Consider the following 26,842-nt stretch of genomic DNA (forward strand, 5'->3'; position numbering starts at 1 on the left):
GTTAAACCCCGCACGTAAATTTCTTAATGTTTTTATTTCGTTAACTGGAAAGAAGTTTGTATAAAATAATTTTATAAAAGAAACAGTAGGTTCTCCAGAATGCAATGTAGAACAACATATATTTTGGACTAAGTTACTGCATGGAAGCATGTGAAGCTTTGTCCCGGGCGATTTCACGGATTTCGATGACAATAAAAATATAGGAGTGTGAAATATTCGTTTATCCTCATTCAATTCCGGGCAACGTCGAGCCTCCCTGTTAATATATATCTATAAAAGTGAGAATGTGTGTGTGTGTGTGTGTGTGTGTGTGTGTGTGAGGATACTTCTCAACCTATATACTTAACATATTTTTAATCTACAGACTCGAAATTTAGTATATATGTTATTCAGACATGTGGAAAACTTTTTAATCGGTTTTTATCCAGAAAAAAATGGCTTCTAAGGGGTCAAAATTACAAAATTATTATGTGAGAGTCATTGGATTTTTCTCTGTTTGCTGTTTCACGATTGCGCATGCATGAGTGGTTCACATTACAGATTCTTTATATTAAATATAAGTCGGTTTGAAAACACCTTTTAAGGAACGTGTCAAGCTGGTCCAATGGTTATCGTACTTGTCTCAATGTCTTTAGGTTTTGGTTTCGATCTCAGCTCGAGTATTTTTCTTTTACTTACAAGAAATAAACTGTTTAGAAAAAACAGTATTTGCAGTTTCTTCCTGCTTTTTTGTTTTACTTCATTTCTTTTTTAAAGGAATTTAACATTATGTTTAATACCAGGCAACGCCACGTACATCTTATAGTAGTTAGATAAATGAACTTGCATGTTTACCTGGCTTTGCAAGTGTAATGATAAGTGCTTGTCTGGGCTTCAATCTATGATCCCCTCCCCCCTGGTAAACTTTCACAAAAAAACACTCGTCTATCTCCAACCACTATCAACAATTTCCGCCACTCTTTATCTTTACCTAAATATAAATGCAAATTTCAAGAACAAAGTCAAGAACAAAGCTTCTTTCCTAGAACTGCCCCCCCCCCCGCGGAACTTTGTTCCCTTGGCCTGCTTTTCAGTTGACTACAATATGATCGCTTTCAAGTCCAATGTAAACAAGTTCTTGTTGAGCCACCCCTTCAAATAATAAAATTCAACTCAATTTCCATCCCTGCCAATCACTACTATATTGTCTCAGTGACCGCCTTGCACTCATTGATTCTTGCTGAGTCGTCCCCTTAAATAGTCAATTTCTACCCGATTACCATCACCGAGCGCACACTAACCTTTATCCTTGAGTTGTCTGTGGGCCTTGATAAATAGTGATTCCCCCCTGTAGAAAAAAAATTGTAATCAGTAGCTCTTGTCCTCTAGGAATGCCCAACTTTGACCAGCTTTTGAGACTGACCTTCACTCCTGACCTGAAACAGAAAACTTACATCAAATCCATTGTTAAGGTTTGTTGGTCAAATAGTTTGTGACAAGGATGCAGTTGTGGACTGGTGCATTCATGCAAATCTTCCGCATCTTCAGTTCCTCACGAATAATTGTGTGTACAGTTCCCACACTGACATCAAACTGTGCACTTACTGTCTCTATAGACACACGACGGTTCTTATCCATGAAATTCTTTATTTGGCCAATCAACTCTAATGTTCTGACTTACTTACTCTTGCCACACAGACTCCCTGCCTTCCTTGAATCTTTTATGCCACTCAAAGTCTGATGCTCAATTCATGCAAGATGGTCCAAAAGCAGTCTGAAGCATTCCATACGTTTCTGTGGCAATTTTTCTAAGTTTAAAACAGAATTTTATTGCATTTCATTCTTCTAAAGTGTCCTCATATTCAGATTGCATTTTTGAAATTCACCAGCTGTGACGATCAGGCTCTAGTAGGGTGTATTCTAATTCCTGCTGTAGCTGTTCATTTGAACCTGAAATCATAAAAAATTGGTCAGTCATCTCATAAGATGTATAGCTATAACATACTGAATTTTTAAGAGTCTACAACAATTTTAAATGCCTGGATAAAAAAAAGTCTGGAAACTTATTTAAGGCACCTCGTAAGCCTTTAATCACATCGATGAAAAATGACGAAATGCGTTTATTTTTCAGTAATCATTACTATTACCAACTAAAATTATTCAAAAGGAAAGTTAGGAAATTAGTCAAAAAATAATTTTATTTGGCTTTACCTATTCATTTGCGATCTATTTGCGTTAAAAACAATTTAATAAACGTTTTATACTTTTAAAGTTTGTGTAAATAACAGTTCTGAGCAAAGTAGGCAACTTTATTTTTAGCTAGATCAGCACAGTAGTTTCCGAGAAAGCTTCCAAAGTAAATGTGGTATTGTGGTGATTAATCCCTATTAATTCCTTACTATGTATTAAACGAATATTTTTTTTTTATTTTTACATGGGAGTCACCACTTATCAAGGCCACTCGAGGATAAGGGTTAATGAGTGTACTGAGACAACAGCATATTAATATTTAGTGGTGAAAATGGGGTAGAAATAGATTATTTAGGAGCTCAATAAGAACATGATTACATTGGACTTGTAGACAACCATATTGTAGTCGACTGAAAAGCAAGCCCACGGAATAGTGCTCCACAGGCAGGCAGTTCTAGGAAAAAAGCTTTTTTCATCGAATTTGCATTTAGATTCAGGCACAGATAGAGAATGAGGAAAATTGTTGATGGTCATAGTATCATATAGAGGAGTGTTTTTTTGAAAGTTTGGCAATGGAGGGGCATAGATTGAAGAAATCCATTGCTAAGGTCGCTGGAAAAATGGTGGAATCCTTCTACCGCTCCAGTAGATATCTCACTCCTGATGCAATTCTCTACCTATATAAAAGCCAGGTACAGCCAACGATGGAGTACTGTTGCTACATCTAGGAAGGAGCAGCTAGAAGCAGCTTATCCTGCCTTGACAGAGTTCAAAATAGATATCATAGCTTAGTGGGGGATGCCCTTTTCTTTTCCTTGCAACCTCTTTCCCACAGAAAAAACCGTTGCGAGCCTGTCTCTGCTTTATCATTATTTTCATGGCAAGTGCTCAGCTGAGCTTCAATCTATGGTCCCCCCTCTCGTCAAACTTTCACGAAAAACACCCGTCTAGCTAAAACCACTATCAATAATTTCCCACACTCTTTATCTGTGCCTAAACCTAAAAGTAGATTCCATGAACAAAGTTTCTTTGTTAGAACTGCACGCCTGCGGAACTCTCTACCGCTTGCCTGTTTCCCATCTGAGTTCAGCTTAGATGTCTTCAAGTCCAACATAAACAAATTCCTGATGAACCGCCCCCTTAAGTAATGACACTTTATCAAATCTCCAATACTAACGAATACTACAACACTATCCCATCGATTACTGTACACGCAATAACCCTTATCCTCGAGTGGCTTCTGGGCCTTGATAAGTGGTGACCTCTATGTAAAAAAAAAAACAAAAGAAAAAACCTTATCCGCGAGTGGCCTCCGAGCCTTGATAAGTGGTGATTCCTGTGTAAAAAAAAAAACAAAAAAAAAAAACACCTGCCAGGAAAATAATGATAGAACAGGCTCACGGCATCTCTTCTGTGGGAAAGAAATAGCAAAAAAGAAAAAAGGCATCACCTACTAGGTTTCAGAGCCGGTTTTTAACTTTGTCAAAGTAGGATAGGGTGCTCCAAGCAGCTTCTACTCAGATATCGCAAAAGTACTCCATCTTAGCGCGTATCTAGACCTTATACAGATCAAGGATTGGGTCAGGAGTAAGATACTGTTGGAGACGCCCCTCCATGGGATTAATGGATTATCACATGACGTCACTTCCTCTGGCGACGTCACTTCCCGTATGGAGTACTGGTGCCCGGCAGTCTGAGATTGGTACTTGACCAAGCAGGTCGGGTGCACACGCCCTACCATTGAGGAATGGTATTACTCAACTCACTTTACCTGTAATTTATGTGAATACACGTTTCGTTCCTAAAAATCTTGTGTTCCTTTCGTTTATTACCATTTAACCCGATAACAAATACTTTCTGGAGCAGTAAAATGGCACAACCATTTTTCCAGCGACCTTGATAATGGGTACCATAATACTTAGTTCGCTGCACCTCATCATAATAAAGGTGCAGAGAAAATTTCATCCAAATTGGCTTAATAGTTTCTTAAAAAAAAACTATCTAGAGTAAATGTGGTAACTAATCCCTAACTTTGCATTGAGCGGATACCATACTTAGTTTGCTACATCTAATCATGACAAAGGTCCATACAAAATTTTAGCCAGATCAGCCCAGTATTTTCTGAGAAAACATCTGGAGTAAATGTGGTATTATGGGTACTAATACCTAGTAATCTCTAACGGTGCATTGAATGGATACTATAATACTTAGTTTGTTGCACCTCATCATAAAAAAGATCCATACAAAATTTCGGGCAGATCGGCTCAGCAGTTTCCAAGAAAAAGTAGAACTGACAGACAGACATACAGACGGATAGACTAAGAGAACTATTACAAAGATCATGCACTTTCTTTAATGAATTCAAAATCGATTAGAATGCTGCCTAAACAGCCGTCAACCATAATAACGACGCGTGGAGAGAAGGATCAGTAAGTGATCGGATTCATTTTAATTAAAGAAAACTTTTTATGGATTAAATAAATATTTATTAATTGCAAATATTATTGTGTGGAAATCGATGAGAAAAGCATTTTATAATCACCCGTAACATTGTACTCCAACAGCTTCTTTGCTTAGACAGCTTGCCTCTGAAATTTCTTCCCTGCTCCATTTCCTTGACTGTACCAACATGCAGAAACCAAATGTAATGTGAACAAACATCTTGCTATACAACTCCCTACCACTGGCCTCTAATCACAGCAGCCTCTTCTTTCAGGTGAATAAAATGAATACTTTTTTTCCTGAACCTATTGTTAGCCTTTCTCTAGTCTATCATTATTTTTATGGAAAGTGCTCAACTGAGCTCTTATTTCTGGTGTCTCCTCGTTTTACTATCAATACTTGCAAGGCTTTTCCTTTCTTCCATTCTGACAAAGATATAATGATATTTTTTTTTTTTACAATAGAGTCATCACTGATTAAGGCCCAGAGGCCACTCGAGGATAAGGGTTAACGAGTGTACAGTAGGCAATAGTACAATACTGTAGTAATCGTTAGCAGTGGAAATTTGGTAAATTGGATTACTTAAGAGGACGGCTCATCAAGAACTTGTTTATGTTAGACTTGAAGACGATCATGTTGTAGTCAGTTGGAAAGCAGGGAAATGGAACAGAGTTCCACAGGCATGCAATTCTAAGAAAGAAGCTTCGTTCATGAAATCTATGTTTAGGTTTAGGCACAGATAAAGAGTGGGGGAAATTATTGATAGTGGTTTCAGTTAGACGAGTGTTTTTCATGAAAGTTTGACAAGGGGGAGGGCCATAGACTTGAGTTCAGACGAGCACTTGCTATGAAAATAATAATAGAGCAGAGACAGGCTCGCAACGTCTCTTTTGTGAGAAAGAAATTGCAAGGAAGAGAAAAGGGCATCCCCTACTAGGTTACAAAGTTTATTTTGAACTCTGTCAAAGCAAGATAAGGTACCTCTAGCAGCTCCTGCCCAGACGTGGCAGCAGTACTTCATCTTAGGACGTACTCGGCTCTTATACAGGTAGATAATTAAAGACGTGAAGAATTCTTTAGCTTTAGTGGGTAATCAACTTGAGATGGTTCGCAATAAAAAATACTGGTCGTCATTATCTCATTGGCTTGGTGTGAGGAAGGGCATCGGGTATACAAAAATATTGCTGCAATAAAGGAAGAAAGTCAATTTCTAAAAGCCGTCCAACACATGCCAACATGTAAAATTGATGATGATGATGATGATGATGGTGAATCATACTAAACCTTATATCTACAATCTTTATTCCAATTTTGATCAAAATTCATACCACAATTTTGCCTATAGAGAATGTCTAAAATTTAAGGCTAAAGCTTAAAGTAGTATTGGACACAGTTCAAAATCAACTTCGAAATTTAGTGTTTAAAATCATTGACAAGCATCATTCACATCTTGTGGATATAATGCACATAAAATACATATATAATACACATATATATTATATACATACAAAATACATATATAATACACATATATATTATATACATACAAAATACATATATAATACACATAAAATACACGTGCAATACATATAAAATACACATGCAATACATATAAAATACATATATAATACACATATAACGTACATAAAATACACATAAAATACGCATATAATACATGTAAAATACATATAAAATACACATAAAATACATATATAATACACATAAAATACACAAAATATAAAATTAAATTCTGTTGAGACAGAACGTATTAAAAACAGAAAGGAAAAACAATTAAACACAAGAAATAAAAATTAAATGAGACATTTGATCGGTTTCATTCAGATCAACAAACATCTTCAGAAAAACTGAAATCTTCAAAGATGTTTGTTGATCCAAACGAAAATATTCGAACCTCTCGCATGATGCCAGACTTGGAAATCTGCAAGGAATTTCGAATATAACCCTTTATTTATATATATATATATATATATATTCTTATTTAATCCGCGGAAGAAACCATGGTATAGTGGATAAAGTACTTGGTAAAATTCAGTTGTAAAGTCACACTCTTCTGGAGACTGAAGGTTAAAACCTCAGTACGGGCGACACTCAAAATTCAACTGTGAATTACTTAGGACTTCTATCCAATCATGGCTGATGGAACAAGAGCATGCTACCCCCGTAAAGTAAATAAAGGATTTCGCTCGAAATTCCATGCAGATTTTTGAGTTTGTAAAAACGATTCCTGGGTTCAACAAAAAAAGTTGGCGGTAACATCAACTGAAACATTGTGCAAAATAACATTCAAGATGAGAACAGTAGTTCAAAGAATCAAAATAATACATACTGGTGGGACCTGTGAAAATTCCACAGTGTCATCTTTCATATGTAATATATTGCTGCTGGGCATTCTGTCGACGTTCAGTATGAATGGAGACCGCGCGATATTATTGTAGCCCTTTTGTTAAAACTGTAAAAGTATTTATATAAGTAATCTGATTAATGTAGTGTCAAAATAGATCTGATTATTACGGTTTATTTCCAATATCCTTATAGGAGTCTGTGACATATTTCCATTGTATGGATGCCCGGCATGAATGGAAACCGCACGATATCATTATACCATCTTTAGACAGAACAGATAATACTCTTGGATCCTAGCCAGAAGACCAAGAAGGTATATTTTAGTTTCACGTACAGCCCAAATCACATCATTTTGTTTTGTTTTTTTACATTGCATCTTCGGTGATCGGGAGATCCTATTTATTAAAAAACAGGGTAACAGGTGATAACATACTCTGAACATTTAATAAGTGCATCTCTATACTAATGTAACGTTCATAGTATGTTATCACCTTCTATCTTCCTTTTTCATAAATAGGATCTCCCGATCGAATAATTTATAATCTGGAAACTGTGACACACACGCACATACTAAACGGGGCCCGTTTTGGAGGGGGGCACCCTGTATGTTAAGGTACTATGGTATTAATACAAGGTAGAACAATAAAGTTGTCGACCTAAAAAAAAAAAAAAAACAACACTAGAGTTTTATTTTAAAAGTTTTATTGTAAAAAATCAATTCAGGTAACTTGATTATGTAGTAGAATTAACATCTACTCAATGTAGCTGCCTTCAGCTTCAACCACCGCTTTGATACGGGTCTGGAATTGGGAGTATGCCTTTTCCACAAGCACCGGCAAGAGTTCGGCAGATACTCGGCAAATGGCGATGATCAGGCTGGCTTTGGTGTTGTGGGAGGTCATGTTGGTGATGTTCTTGACGTATGACCAAATAAAGTAGTCCAGCGGTTCAGGTCAGGGAAGCAGAGGGGGGAGGGGCAGTGAGAGAAGGGTACAAAGTTGTAACACACCTTCTGAAGCCAAGCCTGGGTCTCTTTGGATTTGTGGGCCAGCGCAGAGTTCTGCTGTCACATCTAGAGTCTGTTGTAAATGTTGTTGTAAATGCCGGAGAATGCGAAATAAAACGGAATTGAAGTATCATAAGGTTTAATGCACTGTAAGGAAATGTAAACTTTTTTTTTTGGTTTGTGTTTGTTTTTATTTTTAACCAACATAAAAGTTAGCACGGTGCGTTTCACCTTAATTGCAGTCTAGTTTTTATGAAAACCTAAACCGGCGTTCGTCCTTATTTGTCTCCTGTGAATGGTCACGGACGGTGTAAATGAGTGGCGGTGGAAGTATGAATTTTTTAGAGAGAGATGATTTTACTACTTCCATTGATCGTAACCGGTTTTGGCAGTGAACTCTCACCAGATATAATATAGGAAGCTCCGATCTGCGAGTTAGTGGATAGCTAATATGCCTATAACACACCTCAGATATCGTGATTCAGTTTGTGCATAGTACATCTGCATAAAATGTCTAGATTCTTAATCCTATTAAGGTCAAAGTCATACTTCTAACTAAGAGTTCTGCTGTCACATATAGGGTCTGTTCGTGGCCACCTGATTGCACCAGGGGATCACCCTACTCTTCAACACATCTAGATACACTTTGGTATTGACTTTCAAGCTGACACTGAAGATGTGAGGTTGCATGATGTGGCCTTCACTTGAAACCATACCAAAGACCATAAGCGTTTCATCATCCTCGGCACGTTCTTGTTATTCGTGGCAATCCAGCAATGTACTTTGAGGGTGTTAGCAATGGTCCTGTTGTCATAACTTGGATCAGTAGAGAGCATGAGTTGTACAGTGGCACATCTCCAACCTCACTCGTTGAACATTGTGTCACTTTCAGACATGACAAAAGGCTACCATCGCTCTTAGGATTTGTACACAACTGGCCAACTAGTAGATAGTCTGCCGCAAAAAAAGAAAACCAGTTTTCATCAAACGGAAATGGTACCATGTGGTCTTTTCGATAGGGCGACAATTTTATCGTTCCACCCTGTATATCTATATTCCTATAAATTTTTTTTGATTTCTGTGTATTGATATTCATATCCAAGACCCTTTTTTTATTTATTTGAAAAGAATATACAACTTTCTTATATATGGGTCGCGGAATTGCATTCATTTGCAAAAGATCTAGCTAATTTGCATATTATTTTAAACATTCATCTATAAATATAAAAGCGAAAATGTATGCATGTATGTGTGTATGTATATATGTGTATGTATGTGTGTATGCATGTATGTATGTATGTATGTATGTGTGTATGCATGTATGTATGTATGTATGTATGCATGTATGTATGTATGCATGTATGTATGTGTGTTCGCTTTTTCTGTGTGTCTACAAAAGGCTTTTTTCAGAGAAGCGGTCGGTCGCTTCACAACTTTTTAAAACTTTTATATCACATATAAATCGTAATATCTCACAGTTAACAACGAAGCTCGCCAGTCTATTTAATTTGCTCGATTTCGGGAAGATAAATATTCAACATTTGTCGCTCGCTGCATGTGGGTTAGTCTTTTTCCTATAACATCTTGGGGAAAAAAATAAAAAAATAAAAAATACTATCCCGCAGTCAAACTTGACCTCATTAACTCATTAAAACGGGCACCTGCCAAATCCAAGTAATTAAATAAATTCAAACGTGTTTCCGTTAGCACCTCGCGGTGGGGCAATGGTTAACGTCGCACATTTTTCTTTTTTTCACACTTTAATTTACAACTTTGCCTCAACGGTTCGGGTTCGATCCTCATACTTACTTTTTTTTTAACCCCCCCCCCCGCCCCCGGATTTCCACACACACCTCCAAACACCCGGGCAATGCCGGCTACCCCTCGCTAGTTTTAATTAATTCCCTACTAGTTTTTTCCAGTTTTCTCATGGAATGATCATTTTTAGTTAATTATTACGTGTAATTATATTCAAGCAGATATTCTACATGATTTATACTTGCGTAATATTTGCGTAAAAAGGTAACACAAACCTCTTTCTATATATATTTACGTATGCATATATATACATTTGTTTAAAGAAAAATTACCTATCAAACTCCTCCTAGAGTTTTTGGTCTACAGACATGAAACTTAATATATAAGGTATTCGAACCCATGCAAATCTTTATATTTGAGTTTTAGCCGGGGAAAATCAGTAGAAAAGTGTGAAAATTAAAAAAATGAAATTTGACAGGTGAATGTGAAACGACGGCATTACGAATATGCATGTGTAACATAATAGCTATTGGTTCATGTTTTAATTTTTAGCCTTGCAGCAAACATGTCTTCATAGGTCAGGCGTTAACATCAAAGACAAAAATAAATCGTAAGCTAAACATTTTGGTTTCAATTCTCGATGGTGGCACATAAGTCATTTTTTTTAATACTTTTTAAATCATTACTATATATTGGGTCCAATATAATCTTCTATATATATAAAAGGCAAATGCGGCACGCGCATTTTTGTACGTCTCCAAAAGGCTTTTTTTCGACGATGGTCCCGGGGTCGTTACTATCATTTAGAAGTGTTCATATACCCCCTAGATAATAATGTCTAGGATTTGGGAAGAAGCGTCGCGTCTAAATTTATTTACAGCGACTTTTACAAAATCATTGCTATTTTGGCTTCTCACGTGTTGATTCAGCTTTTTCGTATAAAAAGTGAAACTAATTAAAAGCTAAGACGATGTTCTTGACAATCACGCCGCGAAGTAAGCAATCAGCTTTAATGCGAGGAAAACTCCTTGACGATTGCTATTCAATTTGGACAATCCCTTTTTATGGGGAGCTGGTTTCTCCCCAACATCTTGGGGAAACAAAACCAGCCAAAGTTAAGTAAACAAACCAAAAAAAAAAAAAAACCTGCCCCGCAGTAAATGTTAACTCCGTTACTTCTATTTGACCTCATTAATGAGGTCAAATAGAAGTAACGGAGTTAACTTTATTGCGGGCACCTGTCAATTCAAACATCTTTCCGTTACTATTTCTTGGTCGGCGAACGGTTAACGTCGCACGTTTTTTTTTCACACTTTATTATTTTCCAACTGCGCCTCAATGCTTTGATCTCGATTCTTCCTACTTACCTACGAAAACGATTTTTTATTATTCTTTTGTTTTGATTTACCCAAAACCACCAAACACCTCCAAACACCCGGGCAACGCCGGGTACCCCCCCCCCCTGCTAGTATAATAATGAATACAAAATCTGCATTAATGAAAATATTATATTTAAGCATATTTTACGACCCGGCAATGTTTGGTGGCCTGCTAGTAGATAATAAATCTTCATTTAAAAAATTCAGTAATGTAACTCTCACTTGATGTTTATTTCTTCCTGTGTTTAATTGTTTTCCTTTCTGTTTTATGTACATGTTCTGGGGTAACTGACACCCCTATTCCTGTCTTCACATGGACTCTCCCAACGCTGTGAAAGGCAGCCATTTTGGACTCTCTAATCAGAGATTCCATGCCAGCCTAATCGTTGACATGACTTTACCGACTCTCCTGTTTGATATTGTGAACCCCTAAAATAAGGCCACAACAGTACACATAGTGGATATCCACTTTACATCATTGAATATTAGACGGGGAAAAGCTTATCAATTAAGAACATAATTTGAAGACAAAAGAAAATGAAAAAAAAGTGACATTTTTATTTAATCAAACATATTGACAATTTGAATATAAATTATACAAATCTCTCTGAACACCATCGATGATTTAAGGACGGATTTTTGGATGGAGAGCAAAGAGGGGAAAGAAAGAGAGGGAGAAATCGATCCATGTCAAAGATCCAGTTCTCAGGAGACAGGTCCCGTTTCCAAGTTCCCTTCTTCCGCTCTCTTAGACTTTGGCAACAGAGTGAAGTAGAGAGACAATTCGCCTGTCGTTTCTGATAACATTGGCTTTCACCGTGGCAATGATGTCCACTTGGTCTCTGATAGCTTGTTCAAGGGAAGCCAACTGCATTTTCAACGGCTCTACCGTGCGCTCGGTGATCCTAAACAGAAACAAGACAGGACAAAAATGTTATTTTTCTGCAGAAAAAGTGAGGAAGTGACAAAAATGTATTAAAAAAATTTTTTTAAATGATTCTTAACTTCCAGATAAAAGAGTGCATTCTCTCATTGGCTTGTATAGTTCAGGGAAGATAACTTTGATATGGTTCCTGAGCTAACAATACTCAAATGCTGCAAGACTATATCTACTGTTACACTTACAATATAAACCTACTTCCAACCAAGGTATGAAATCGATGCTGTTCAGAATTTTAAAAAGGAGTTTATATTTTTGAAATATAGTAGAGCGCATTCTATCGTAGACTTGCACAGTTCAGGGGAGTCAACTTTGATGTGGTTCCTGAACCAACAGTATTCAAATGTCACAAGATCATGCAAAAGTCACACAAATTGCTCGAGAAGTTTTATTTTTATAAAGAAAGTCATTTTTAAGTCAATAATGGGAATTTGTAGGCATTACAACATAAATCTAGTAAGTTTGAATTATTGTTGAGTCATCTCCCTTTATTGAATTAATTTAGATTTAACTATCAACTAAGTATTTGAAAAAGTAAACAAAAGAAGAAACCACACGGAGTTTCAAATTTAAGATAAATCAACCTTATTGACAGTATTTCAACAGAAAAATAAATTATAACTATACCAATACATATAACTTCAAAATAAGACGCTAAGAATGATAAAATAAAATGTAAAAGAGGTTGATATACAAAAAAAAGTAAAATAAAATAAAAACAACAATAATTTTAAAAAATACGAAAAAAATTGAAATTCATAAAGATAAATACAGAATGTTCGTAATCTTGTAACGTGAAAAAAATGGCAGTGTGTCGGTTGTATGAACCAACGTTGTCCAAAATGCTGTTTTTCTATATGTTTTTTTAGGTGAACATCTGTCGAGTTTGTGACTAAAAATGAAACAAAGACATAATTTCGCAGACTTGTTAGTCGTGAACGAAACAATATTCTAGTAGTTACCGTTTTATCTGCTTATATATTTGCTCTGCAATAGTATTGAGCACTTTCTTCAGGTTTTTACTAATTACCATTTTTGCTATATATATATATATATATATATATATATATATATATATATATATATATATATATCTTCCTATTATCTTGATAGGTTCTTATATAAAGATAATATTAATCTTTGTAATTTTCATTATATATATATATACACACATATATATATATATATATATATATATATATATATATATATATATATATATATATTAAGGGAGACTCGACGTTGCCCGGGATTAACTGATGATCAACGAATGTTTCACATTTCAATATTTTTATTGTCATCAAAATCGGTGAAATCGCCTATTTTTCAATCAAATCAATCGATTACCTGCTCTAGTTGGGGACCCATCACAGTGCACCAGGAGGAAGCTTCACATGCCTCTTGCAATGACTTAGTTAACAATACATAGCAGTCTACATTGCATTGTAGAGAACGTACTGTTGATTTTATAAAATGCAAAAGTCAACTATCAATTATGCTCTAAACTTTCCAAGAAACACTCGTCTATCTGAAAACACTATCAATAATTCCCCCCACTCGTTATCTCTGCCTTTTTTTTTTTTTGGCTCAACATACACCTCCAAATACCCGGGTAACGCTGGGCACCCATGCTAGTATATAAATAATAGTAATAACAGAGCTAGAAATGTAGAAATTTACAAATAGTTTTTATTATTCGGCAGAATACACCAATACTGATGTGCTAGGAAATCCTTAATCCATGGAGTTTCAAAGAATGCAAATTCTTTTCATCAGAGGAAAAACTGTTAGCAAAATAATCAGATAGTCCTGCATAGGATGAAACTAAAAGTTTTGATTTGTAGCCACAAAACTTAAAAAAACATAAGAATATAAATATGAAAACAGTTCATTCAGAGTTCAACATTAAGGCAGAAAAATAACCAACTGTATATAAATAAAAAGTCCAGTGTAATTTTGGCACCAACCTTATATATATATATATATATATATATATATATATATATATATATATATGCACACACTGCAAAATAATGTAATGCAATAAATCTACAAACGAAAGGTCTATTAAAGTATGTATTTCATTCTATAGTGTGAACTATGGAACACTCTTGTGTTGAAGCTGATTGTTCCGATTTTCAAATCTTTCAATATCATAAATCAAAAGCAGTGAACATCCTGAAGTGTGTCATCGAAAAAAAATTGATATTTGATTCTACCTAGCCACTTTATATTTAGCTTCCTCATGTTTGTTTTCTTTCATGTTTTATGACATTAAATTATATTTTGATTGATTTTTATATGGAGAATACATATGTCGGCTAGGAATATTGTTGGAATTGATACATTTTAACTAACCATGTATAAAACCGCTGCCGAAAAGTGAAAACGGATTTGTATCCATACCGTTTTTTTAAATAAAGTATTACATTTGTCTAACAGCAATATTAACAATTATTTATTAATTATAATTCATTATAATGGCGTATAATATTTTAGCGACTAATTAATTATTATATATATATATATATATATATATATATATATATATATGAGCAAACAATTAATAAAATATGTTAAAAAACACTTTAAAATGAGTTAAAAACATATTTAATCTGAAAAGGAAACACTAGATAAATGGATAGTCCTTAATCCGCGGAGTTTCAAAGAAATACTCTCCTTCTCATCAGAGGGTAGGAATTAGCAAAATGCGGGATCGGATTTTGCATGCAGAAGTATTTGACGAAACAACAAGTAAGTCAAAGATCTTACTTGAAAACAAAATAAGTTAAGCAGAGGGAATATGGTAAAGAAAAAGGTGATTACACATGAATGGATAGTCTGGTGGAAGATAAAAAATCTAGTGACAGTAAAATCCAAATGTAAAACTTCAAGAAAGTTAAAAGAATTTCCATTTGTACAAGTAAAATCCAAGGAAATCCCGTAATTGGGAGAAGATGGTCCATAATAATCCTAAGGCAAAAATCCATGGAATAAGTCACAAAAATGTGTACAAGGAACAAAATAATATTAATAAAAGAAAAATAAGATGTGCTTTTCACTCTACTTCCGAGACATAACTATATATATATACATATAACTATATAATATATATATATATATATATATATATATATATATATATATACACACACACACACACTGCAGAATAATGTAATGTAGTAGATCTACTGGTATGAAAATCCAGTGCTTATTCGTCTTACAAAATATTATTGGCTGCAATATTTTATAAAAACAATCCCAGCTAAATAAAAATTGCTCAATATACCAGATAGAGCAAATAAATGGTATTGGATCCCTTTACCTAACTGCTACTAAAGACTCTCATTTGGGAATTTACCATACAATTTGGATATGAAATTCAATATCCTTTTTATTTTGAACCAATATATAATTTTCCTTACTCTATGATTTGAAAACTTTAAAAAAATTTTAATTATGATTTTCTAGGTTTACTGTATTTAGCAAATTAGATATAAAGCATTTATAATATTTGCTAATATTTTTTCCTCTGAGGGGATCGGTAAACATTGAACACCTATAGATTAAGGAAATATACTTATTGAAATGTATTCTTTGTCTTACAGATAATAAAATTTCTAGATTTGAAATTTAACCATTTCATGTCATAAAATTTAAACTACTAAATTATGATTTTATATATATATATATATATATATATATATATATATATATATATATATATATACATACACATATACGTTGGTGCAAAAATAATGTCGTTTTTTGACGTTTAATTATATATATAAAAACGACATTATTGTTGCACCAACCTTATATATATATATATATATATATATATATATATATATATATATATATATATATATATATATTACTTTAATACTTCAAAATTTATAAACTGATAAGAAGCATACGGGTGTGATTTGTAATGTTCCTGAAGGTTTTCACATATGAAAAAAATAAAATATAAATAATTAAAACTGCCTGCAAATCCAAAAGAGAACGTCACTTATTCCAAAAGAGGGATGAAAAGATTAAGAAAAAAGATTGTTGATACATGAAAAGATAGCGCTCACGAATCTCCGTCTCCTACCACCCATTCCCCCCGCCCCCCCCCCAAAAAAAAATAAACGGAAAAAAAAAAAGTTTCTTTCACTGCTCACTCTTTTTCGTGTCTCAGGGCCATCGTGTGCTGAATGCGTTCTTGTTTCCATCGTTGCAGTTCCTTTTGCATGGAATCCAGATCCTCCTGAATGTAGTCCATAATTTTGCCGAGAGGGTTGGCACTTTTCGTCAGCGTCTGGATGCTCTCCTGAAGTTTCTCAATCTTTTGAACAACCAAATGCCGTTGCTTCTGGTAGGCAACATTCGTCATACTTGAGTTATCCTAAAACAAGATAAATAAATATAGTATACATATAAAACACTGGTTGAAAGTTTTCTTCTGACATCCTGTCTACACATCTGTTACTGTGTTCATATTTATTTATATATATATATATATATATATATATATATATATATATATATGTATATATATATATATGTATATATATATATATATGTATATATATATATATATATATATATATATATATATATATATGTATATATATATATATATATATATGTATATATATATATATATATATATGTATATATATATATATATATATATATATATATATATATATATATATATATATATATATATATATATATATATATATATATATAGGCATAAGGGAATAAGCAAACTAGTTAAAATATTAACACAAAATCCTATTTACGTACTATACTGCTTACTTTCGTGGGTATATAAACATTATAAACATTAAAAAAAAAACGAATGTAGATATAAACAATATTTTCTTTTAAAAAAACAGTTCGGTTCATACTGTGTAGATGTTTGGAAACAATATTAAAAAGTATATTTAAATTCAAAATATAAACAATGGTTTCTTTAAAAAAAAAAAATAGTTCGGTCCATATTGTGTAGAAGTATGCAAGCAATATTACGAAATATATTTAAATCTAAGAAAAACAATTTGGTTCACATTGTATAAGTTTGGAAGCATTATTATAGAATATATTTAAATACTAAATATAAACAATTTTTTTTTTTTTTTTACACAGTGGTCACCACTTATCAAGGCTCGGAAGCCACTCAGGGATAAGGGTTATTGCAAGTACATTACGTTAGTGTGGAGATTTGATGAAGTGTTTACTTAAGGGGGCGGTTCATTAGGAATTTGTTAACATTGGACTTGAACACATCCAAGTTGTAGTCCGGTGGGAAGCAGGCAGACGGAACAGAGTTCCACAGGCGTGCAGTTCTAAGAAAGAAGCTTTGTTCATGGAATCCACGTTTTGATTTAGGCACAGATAAAGAGTGGGGGAAATTTTTCACACTGGATTCAGCTAGACGGGTGTTTTTCGTGAAAGATTGGCGAGGGGGGACCAGAGATTGGAGTTCAGACGAGCACCTGCCATGGAAATAACGATAAAACAAGGATAGGCTCGCAACGTCTCTTCTGTGGGAGAGAGGTTGCAGGGTAAAGAAAAGGGCATCCCCCACTAAGCCACGAAGTCTATTTTGTACTCTATCAAGGCAGGATAGGCTGTTTTTAGCAGCTCCTGCCCAGATATGGCAGCAGTATTCCATCCTTGGACGTACTTGGCTTTTATATAGATAGAGAATTGCATAAGTAGTGAGATATCTTCTGGAGCAGTAGAAGGATCCCACCATCTTTCCAGCGACCTTAGCAACAGACTTGATGTACGTGTTCCATTTCAGATCAGGAGTAAAGGTCAAACTTAGAAGCTTGTAAAAACACGGGGCCTCTCCCAGTTTCTTCCCCCAAAAAAATAAAGAAAACACTTTGGTTTATATTGAATTTTCAAGGAGGTAACGATTCCTATATAATGTCCTCTAAATAACATTTTAAATCCCACTCCAAATCAAATTGGAAGAATATTTATAATTGTTGTCTAATCCTGAGTTTTTAACTTTCCCAAAATCGCAAGTATAATCCTTTATACGAGATGCTTTCAATAAGTTTCCAGGCTTTTTTAGTACAGGTATTTAAAATTGTCGTAGACTCTTGAAAATTCACTATGCTATTGTTATACATCTTATGAGATGACTGATCAAATTTTTATGATTTCAGGTTCAAATGAACAGCTACATCAGAAATTGGAATACACCCTACTAGAGCCTGATCGTCACAGCTGGTGAATTTCAAAAATGCAGTTTGGATGTGAGGACATTTTAGAAGAACGATATGCAATAAAATTTTGTTTTAAACTTAGAAAAAATGCCACAGAAACGTATGGAATGCTTCAGACTGCTTTTGGACCATCTTGCATGAATCAAGCATCAGTGTTTGAGTGACATAAGGAATTCATAGAAGGCAGGGAGTCTGTGAGAGATGATGAGAAGTGTGGGGAAAGTAAGAAAGTCAAAACATTAGAGTTGATTGGCCAAATAAAGAATTTCATGGATAAGCACCGCCGTGTGTGTGTCTCTAGAGACAATAAGTGCACAGTTTGATGTCAGTGTGGGAACTGTACACATGATTATTCATGAGGAACGGAAGGTGCAGAAGATTTGTTCCATCCTTGTAACAGACTATTTGACCAAGACGGGCATCAAGACAGTTTTTCACCCTCCCTGTAGTCCAGACCATGCTCCCTGTGACTTTTGGCTATTCCCTAAGCTCAAGGAAAACCTTAGAGGCTGTCGTTATTAGAAAATTGAGGAGATGAAAGAGGCTGTGACAAGCATCATTAACACGTGCACACAATACGAAATAAATACAAAAAAAGTCTGGAAAATTATTGAAGACACTTCATAGCTCTTTATTATTTAACCTTGATGCTAGTTATCCCAATGATATATACAGGGTGTTCCAAAAGTCTTGGGCACATTAAGCAGATATGAGGACTTGAAATGTGCCAAGACTTTTGGAACACCCTGTGTATATATATATATATATATATATATATATATACATATATATATATATATATATATATATGTGTGTGTGGGGATGCATCTATCTCTCTCTCTCTCTCTCTATATATATATATATATATATATGTGTGTGTGTGTGCATCTATCTATCTATATATGTGTGTGTGTGTGTGCGTGCATGCATCTATCTATATATATGTGTATCTGTCTATCTGTCTACGTGTATATATGTCTATCTGTATATCTGTGTATCTATCTATCTATCTGTCTATGTATCTATATATCTGTGTCTATCTATCTATATATCTATGTCTATCTATCTATGTATATATCTATCTAACTGGCGAAATAAACAAGAGAATAGATGTGAATATGTTGCACCGGAAGTTAAAAAATAAATAAATAAATAGCTGACCGAAAGGACGTGGTATTCACGTGATTAGGTTAGCTGGATAGAGCTGAGTTGGAGGTTGGACGTAAAGGAGAGTGGACGGGTTAACGGCCGTCCCCCCCCCCCCCCCACTAATGCTAGTTATCCCAATGATAAATACAGGGTGTTCCAAAAGTCTTGGGCACATTAAGCAGATATGAGGACTTGAAATGTGCCCAAGACTTTTGGAACACCCTGTGTTATTATTGTTTATAAATTGGACTTGTGTTGTTTGGGATGCAAATTCTTTGTTTCAGTGTTGGATGGATCAACAGACGATCTTGACCTGGCACAACGTGTAGGAGATTACTGCCTAGTGAATGTCTGATGCTACCAGATCAGGCTGTCTGAAGATATTGACTTCCTGAGGTGAGATGCACCTAACATTGATGCTTTTTGTTTTTCTACTTCCTTCTGAAAAACTTAATTATGTTCTGCAAAACCAAAAACACCTACCTTTTTCCTCCTTTTCCTTCTTCCCATTTCCCCTTTCTCTTTTTATCTCCCCCACTTCCTGACTGGTTTCCTAACTTAAAATGTATCAAACATTAATAATGTAACCTTTTTCCCTCACCCATTGCAAAACTCATTCATGTTCTGCAGGGCAGAGAACAAAAAAAACGACAAAATCCACAATAAAACAACCAAACCAAACACTGCAAACAAGCGATTGAAAATACAAAGAGCTTGAAGAATAAAAACCTTCTACAAAATAACTGGATGCAACATGAATACTATTTCCAAAATCACTGGATTCGGCATTAAATAACCTAAAAGGGTTGATATGCCATAAACCAAACCAACCCAAACCTAGTGAATGTGCATGGTGCATGTCCATAATATAATAATAATTCACAATAAATAGTAAAAATTTGTTTTGATATTCTTAAAAAGTACTGAAATTGCAATAATAACAAGCCGCGTGTGCGTGGTTCCTCTTCTTGTGATGCATGTGAGATGACGCCACAAAAAATACTAAAGAAACAATGAATGTGAGAAGTGTGAAGGGCCAACGTTGTCTTCACATTTTCGTCAAGTATCAGAAAAATCTAATGAACATGGCAAAAGTTATGGGGTAAAAAGTGCCCTTTTTTGCAATTTTGGGACATTTGTGACCCCTTTTGAGCTCCTGGGAAAGCCGAAACCCAGTGAAAATGGACAAACGATGCAGTTTCATGCCTTAAGACATGTACATTTGAATTCAGCACCGTGGAAAACTACTATTTAGAAATATCTTGAGTAATATGAAAAAAGAGCTCCAAAAAGGCAGTGGGACGCGAATCAGAATTTTGCCTGGATTTGTATTAAGAACAATGGCCTCCACATTTTGGCCAAGTTTCAGAAAAATCTAATGGATGGATCAAAAGTAATGGGGCAAAATGTGTCATTTTGGGCCATTTTTTAGCTCTTTTGAGCTCCCCGGGGGTGCAACAGGAAATTTTGTAAAAAAAATTTTTTTACTGTGCACATCTATTTAATGAAATACAATTTGTGCTAAAATTTCAGGAAAAACTAATGGACGGTTATCTGGCATTACTAACGGACGTACGTAAGGACGGACGCCACTGAAAACATAAGTCCCTCTCCGATAAATCAGGTGACCAAAAAATGTTGTTTACACATGTTTGAAATGTTGTTATAAAATTGAGACTAACTTACAATTTGTGTTTTTGCCGTCTTGTTGTTCTCCAGCGTTCCTTCAAGTTCTTTTGTAGTTTCCAGGATTTTCTTGACTAAGCCGCCTGTTGCCGATGAAAACATCAACGGAAAAAGAAAAATTAAAGAATGGAAAATAAGAAAATTGTGAAAAACAAAACTGATCTAATGAGGGATGATGCCTTTCACACAGAAGCGACATTGTTTCATCTTTCTCTACTCTCTCATTATTTCAATGGAAGAGGCTCGACTGAGCTCTAATCTTAGGCTTCTGTAAACATACTGTGCAGCACATGTTTTGTTATTGCATGTGAATCGTAAACGCTGCAATGGTAGATGCTTGGCTAGAGGAAAACAGGGTGGAGGGATGAGAGGGAAGCAAGCTGAAAATATCTCTGACCAGTGTCAGACCACTCAAAAGACATTTCCTTAGTTTAAAAAGTAAATGCCTTATTTAAGGAAAGAATTCCGCTCACATCATTTTTGTGATAAAAACAATGTCTGGAGACCAATTGCATGTTATCTCTGGTGAATGTCTCCTCTGGGTGGCTGAACAATGACCACCAGCAAAAGGCAAGAGTCATGTAGATGTGGGGAAACCCCGGAGGAGAAGTGGGAGTTGAAGTTGGAGTTGAATGTTGGAGAGTGCCAGTTAGCTCTGGTGAGAGCTACTGGGGTAATTGGGGTCAGTGTGCCTCTATGGGCAGATTGAGTCCTCTAGGCTTATCAGCAAGAGACTCTATGATGGCATTTATATTTCTCTGTTAAATCAAGCAAAGATTCCATACTGCAAGGCTGTCATTCACCTAAGTAGATGAGCACCATTTATAAACTCAAAAAATAATAAATATCTATTAAATGTGGAAGAGTATACGAAGGCTATAGCAATGCAGGGAGTGAAAATATTTATTATTAGCGTATTCATTCTTTTTGCAGACTGTTATTCTCTTCAGAGTTGTTGTTTTACCACGTTTCGGCCAGCTCATCCCCTGCCCTTCTTCAGGTGAATAACCACAACGGGATAGGAATGCCGAGTCTCGTAACTTATCCCCAGTAAATACTGCCTTCCATAGATATTGTCCCAACATGTTCTGGCCAACTAATCCTCTGGCCTGCTTGGGTAGGATTGAAACCGCTATTTTTATGAACAATGCTCACCTGAAACCCTAGATATCCAATGCCTATCCACTGCGCTACAGGCTCTAAAGGCAGTAATTACTGGGGATAAGTTAAGAGACCCCGCATTCCTATCCAGTCTGAAGAAAGCCAGAAGATGAGCTGGCCAAAGCAAGGTGAAACAATAGCTATGAAGATGAGGATAACAGTTTTCAAAAAAGAATGACTGTACAAATCATGAAGCCTCATGTCAAAAAGATTCCAAAAATAATTAAAAATATAATTAAAAAAGTAATTGACAACATAATTTTAAAAAATTATTTAAAAAATAATTCCAAAAATAATTTTAAAAAATAGTTAAAGAAAAGAATTAAAAAAGAATTAAAAAAATATTTATAAACTCCTGGTTTTGCTTCATATAAGGAGTGTAGCGTTCCTCCCCAATTACCCAACCTGCATTCTTTCTGGCATGTACGTTTGTAGAGGAGGGTAGCCTTTACCACTAGAAACATTCCTCTTTCCGCATCCCATCTAAATCTGTTAGTTTAACCTGCGTCTTGTTCCTGCAACTCAGATGCATTTATAATCAATTTAGTTTCAAGATTTTCTTAAGCAACTACAAAAGAGAGTCAAAATTATGGAACACTAGCTTGCCGCCCGGCGTTGCCTGGTTGTAAAATATGCATAAATATCATATTTTACTTCATACAGAAACTGAGATATCTGCTGGTAAGTATTATGTTTTTTCTAAACAGTTCACTTCTCGTAAGTAAAAAAAAAAAAAATACTCAAGCTGAGATCAGTACCAAAACCTAAAGATAGTGAGTAAAGTACGATAACCATTAAATCTTTAAAAAATGTTTTCAAGCCTACTTATTCTTAACATAATGTGAACGATTTGCGCATGCACAGTCATGAAACAGTTGACAAACAGATAAAAATCCAATGACCCCTCCCCTCACATAACAATTTTTCAAATTTGACCCCTTAGTAGCCCTTTTTCTGCATGAAAGCTGATTAAAAAATTTTCCACGTGTCTGAATACACTATGTACCAAATTTCAAGTGTGTAAATCAAAAATTTGTTGAGTATATAGGTTGAGAAGTGCCCTCACACACACATTCTCACTTTTAGAGATATATAAATAACCCAAGTGCACATATGAGGGAAGAGAAGGTGGAAGGAAGTCATTCTCTAATCCATCTCTCCTACCCACATCCCGAATCACTAGGAGCTGAGAATTTTCCAACATACCTACTCCTTGATATGTAGTCACAACGGCCAACATCCGGGTATTCATAAGCCCATGAGTTGGCTATTGGTGACCATTTTTTGTACTCAAGGTGTTACATGATAAGGGCTGTCCCCTTTTCATGTAAGTATAAAAATGGAGAATTTAGTTTAAAATGAAAATGAAAAAGCATAGGCGGAATTCGAACCTCGTAATCTAGTTTAGAAATAGATTACGTGTGAGAATTTAAAAATGTAAAACAAGCATTTGTTTAGAATATAGATAAAATATTCAAGAAAAGAATGTGAGCTGTCAAGTTTATTATGAAATTTTAAATTGAAAGAATGCAGCTTATAAGATAATGTTTTTAACATATTGAATATAGGTTAAAATTCCTTTTGTAGAAATAGGAAAAGTTTTGGACACGTATGTCCAGGACACGTGAAAGAATGCCCATGTTTTAACATGTGTATGACATCACGGAAAATAGAAAGTTCGAGGGATAGAGAAAAACTTTAGAGTTAGAAGCAGTTAGTGAGAAAACTCAGAGAGATTCAGACGTCTAGGAGCGAGACGTCACTTCAAGGAAAAAATGTGAAACTTTGAATTCTTGATGATGGAATCACGGCCGTGTGAAGAATAAACCATCAAGTGTTTTTTGTAAAGCTCGTCTTGTGTTTATGATTCTTAAAAAAGGTAAAGTCCAATTGTATTATATATTTGTGTTATATGTCTTTACATACACGTCTCAACATCATCATGTCCGAACTGTCTGAACACTATCCCCTTCACTCAAAGAGCTTTCTTCTTCTTCCATTCTACACAACAAGGAATGAACACTTTTAATATATAAGAATCTCTTATAACATGAACAATCTCTCTAAGTCTCTTACAACAAACATCTATCTCTCTCTGAGTACATCAACATCCTCTCTGTAATAAGACTCTTTCTAAGCATCTTTCTAAGACTATCCTCTCTCAATGAAACCCCTATATATGCCTATATAACAAAGGGTACTCAGAAAAGATATTCTCCAAGTGGTTGCTATCAACTTAAAGTGATTAATGTGAAATTGTTAGTATTACAAGGCTGATTAAGTTCTAATTATTGTGGAGTGGAGTTATCTGCCCCTTTTTTTTTTTTTTTTTCAAGATTACAGCAAGAAGAGTACACCCATAATTTAGAACTTATAGAATGTTTGTTCCCCATTTTTTTTTCTCCTTTTTTTACTTAAAAAAATTATTTAGTTTTTTTGACAATGTTTTTTTATTGATATTTCCCTTGTATATTTTATTCATTTATTCGTGGATTATTATTCTCATCTTTTATAGCTGTTGTTTCACGACGTTTCGGCCAACTATTCCTTTGGCCTTTATCAGGTTGTTAACCACGATGGGATAGGAATGCTGAATCTTCAACTGTATCTTCAGTAATTACTGCCTTCCATAGTTGTTGTCACCAACAACCTGACGGAGGTTAGAGAATAGTTGGTCGAAACGTCGTGAAACAACAGGTACAAAGATGAGGATAATAGTGCACAAATAAATAAATAAAATATACAAATTAATCATCTCAAAAGAATTCAAATAATTATATATGCGTGTGTGTTTCCCTTGTTGTCAATAACTTCCTTGAAAAAAAAAAGGGCTAACCGAAAAATATCTTGATAGTTTTTTGTTTCTTGTTTTTTTCAGTTGTGTTTTATTGTCATTATTTATCCCCTTTTCTTGCTTTTGAGAGGAAAAAAAAAATCAATACTCATGCTGAATATGGACTGTGCTAGTTTCTAAATAGGATTTTCATGTTAAATTCAATTTTTATAATATCTTTTGTCTGTGAAATTGTTAGTTAAAAGTACAGAATAATTATATAACAGACATGAGAGGAAAATAAATGAATAAATATCCAAGACAATGGCAGAAACCCTTGAGGAAGATCTCCAGTCTGTAGTGGAATGAGGACAAAAATGGATACATTACCTAAAAGTACTTCATTCAAACTCCTTGGCTTAATATTCACAAGGAACATGAGTTGGAACAGATACATTGAGGACATTACCAAGGCTGCTGCACAGAAGGTGGGCTCTCTCTATCATGCTAGAAAGTTACTTACACCTGAGAGTATCCTGTACCTCTATAAGGCCACCATTCGCCCATGTATGGGGTATTGTTGTCGGGTTAGGTTGGTTTGGTTGGTTGGTTTTGTTTTACGGCATATCAACCCTTTTTGGGTTACTTAATGCCGAATCCAAAGATTTTGAAGAAAAAATTTTTAATAGAATATATTTGTTGTTTTCAAGTCGGTTTCTATTTAATCCATAGTTAGAACCCTAACAGGTACTACCACTCTGGGTCAGAGTGGACCTGGGAGCAATGGTAATTAAAGGGTGGCTCCACACTCCCCAAAGCCCACAAGCTGGGGCCTCATCACTGGATATAGTTTAAGGTCATATCCAGGACCCCCATTGAGGGACTTTTACCCTCTACGGGGTGGGGGGGGGCAGTCGGTGTATTCTAATGCCCCACCGACAGGGCCTTACTTACACCTGAGAGTATCCTGTACCTCTATAAGGCCACCATTCGCCCATGAGTATTGTTGTTGGGTTAGGGCTGGTGCATCTGCTGCTAGTCTTTCACTCCTAAACCAGGTTCAAAAGAGAATGGCTAACCTAATATGTCCTGCACTGTCAGCTAAGATCCGACCACTATCCCATCAAAGAAATGTTGCATCCCTCTTCCTGTTTTACAAGTATTTTAATGGTAAGTGCTTCAACAAACTACAAGCCCTTGTACCTTCTCAACATAAATTCCTCCAACAAACCCGACAAGCTGCAAAATTCAACTCTTGTACAGAAGAGATCCCCAGATGACAGAAGGCTTTCTACTCTAATAGTTTCGTCCCTAGAACTGCTAAATTTAGGAATTCTCCTTCGGCTTCCTGTACCCTGACTGTACTGAGATACAGAAGTTTGAGTGTAATGTAAACAGGCATCTTGCTGCCCAACTCCCTACATAGTATCCGTACAATTATATCCCAAATAGTAACCCACTATATCAAAGTGGCACTGTGTCTTGTTTGGAGGGGAAATGAAATAAAAACAAATAATGATAATAATTTTAAAAGGGGAAGACATCCCTTTCCCATGGTAAGAATGGCTTTCTAAATAACAACATTACTATTTCAGCACAGTCTGTATTCTGCATGAGTACCAAAGATCCAAAGTGATTTATCTTTGTTCCGCTTCTTGTAATTCTCCGTTCTCCTTTTATAAATTAAAAATATTAATGTCAACCATCGATAACAATGGCATTGGGTTTGATATTATTTTTTTATTTTTATTTTATTTTTTTTTACCTGGAGTTCACCAC

At 35.0% G+C, this 26,842-nt stretch overlaps 1 protein-coding gene across 1 annotated transcript in view; it reads right to left on the reverse strand.

The window, feature by feature from the left end:
* Positions 1-11,652: 11,652 nt before the first annotated feature.
* The window catches only part of LOC145259836 (TRAF3-interacting protein 1-like), a 217,903-nt gene continuing 202,713 nt past the window's right edge, over positions 11,653-26,842 (reverse strand). Inside the window, exons 13-15 of the mRNA XM_080117663.1 lie at positions 21,130-21,212; positions 16,228-16,451; positions 11,653-12,023 (exon numbers count right to left, since the gene is read on the reverse strand). Of these exons, the coding sequence (XP_079973789.1) occupies positions 11,867-12,023; positions 16,228-16,451; positions 21,130-21,212 (464 nt within the window). The 3' untranslated portion in view covers positions 11,653-11,866. The remainder of the gene's footprint in view (positions 12,024-16,227; positions 16,452-21,129; positions 21,213-26,842) is intronic.

The sequence above is a fragment of the Euprymna scolopes genome, chromosome 35 (genome assembly GCF_053919585.1).
Source record: "Euprymna scolopes isolate OS-2025 chromosome 35, ASM5391958v1, whole genome shotgun sequence".
Taxonomy (NCBI): Eukaryota; Metazoa; Mollusca; class Cephalopoda; order Sepiida; family Sepiolidae; genus Euprymna; species Euprymna scolopes.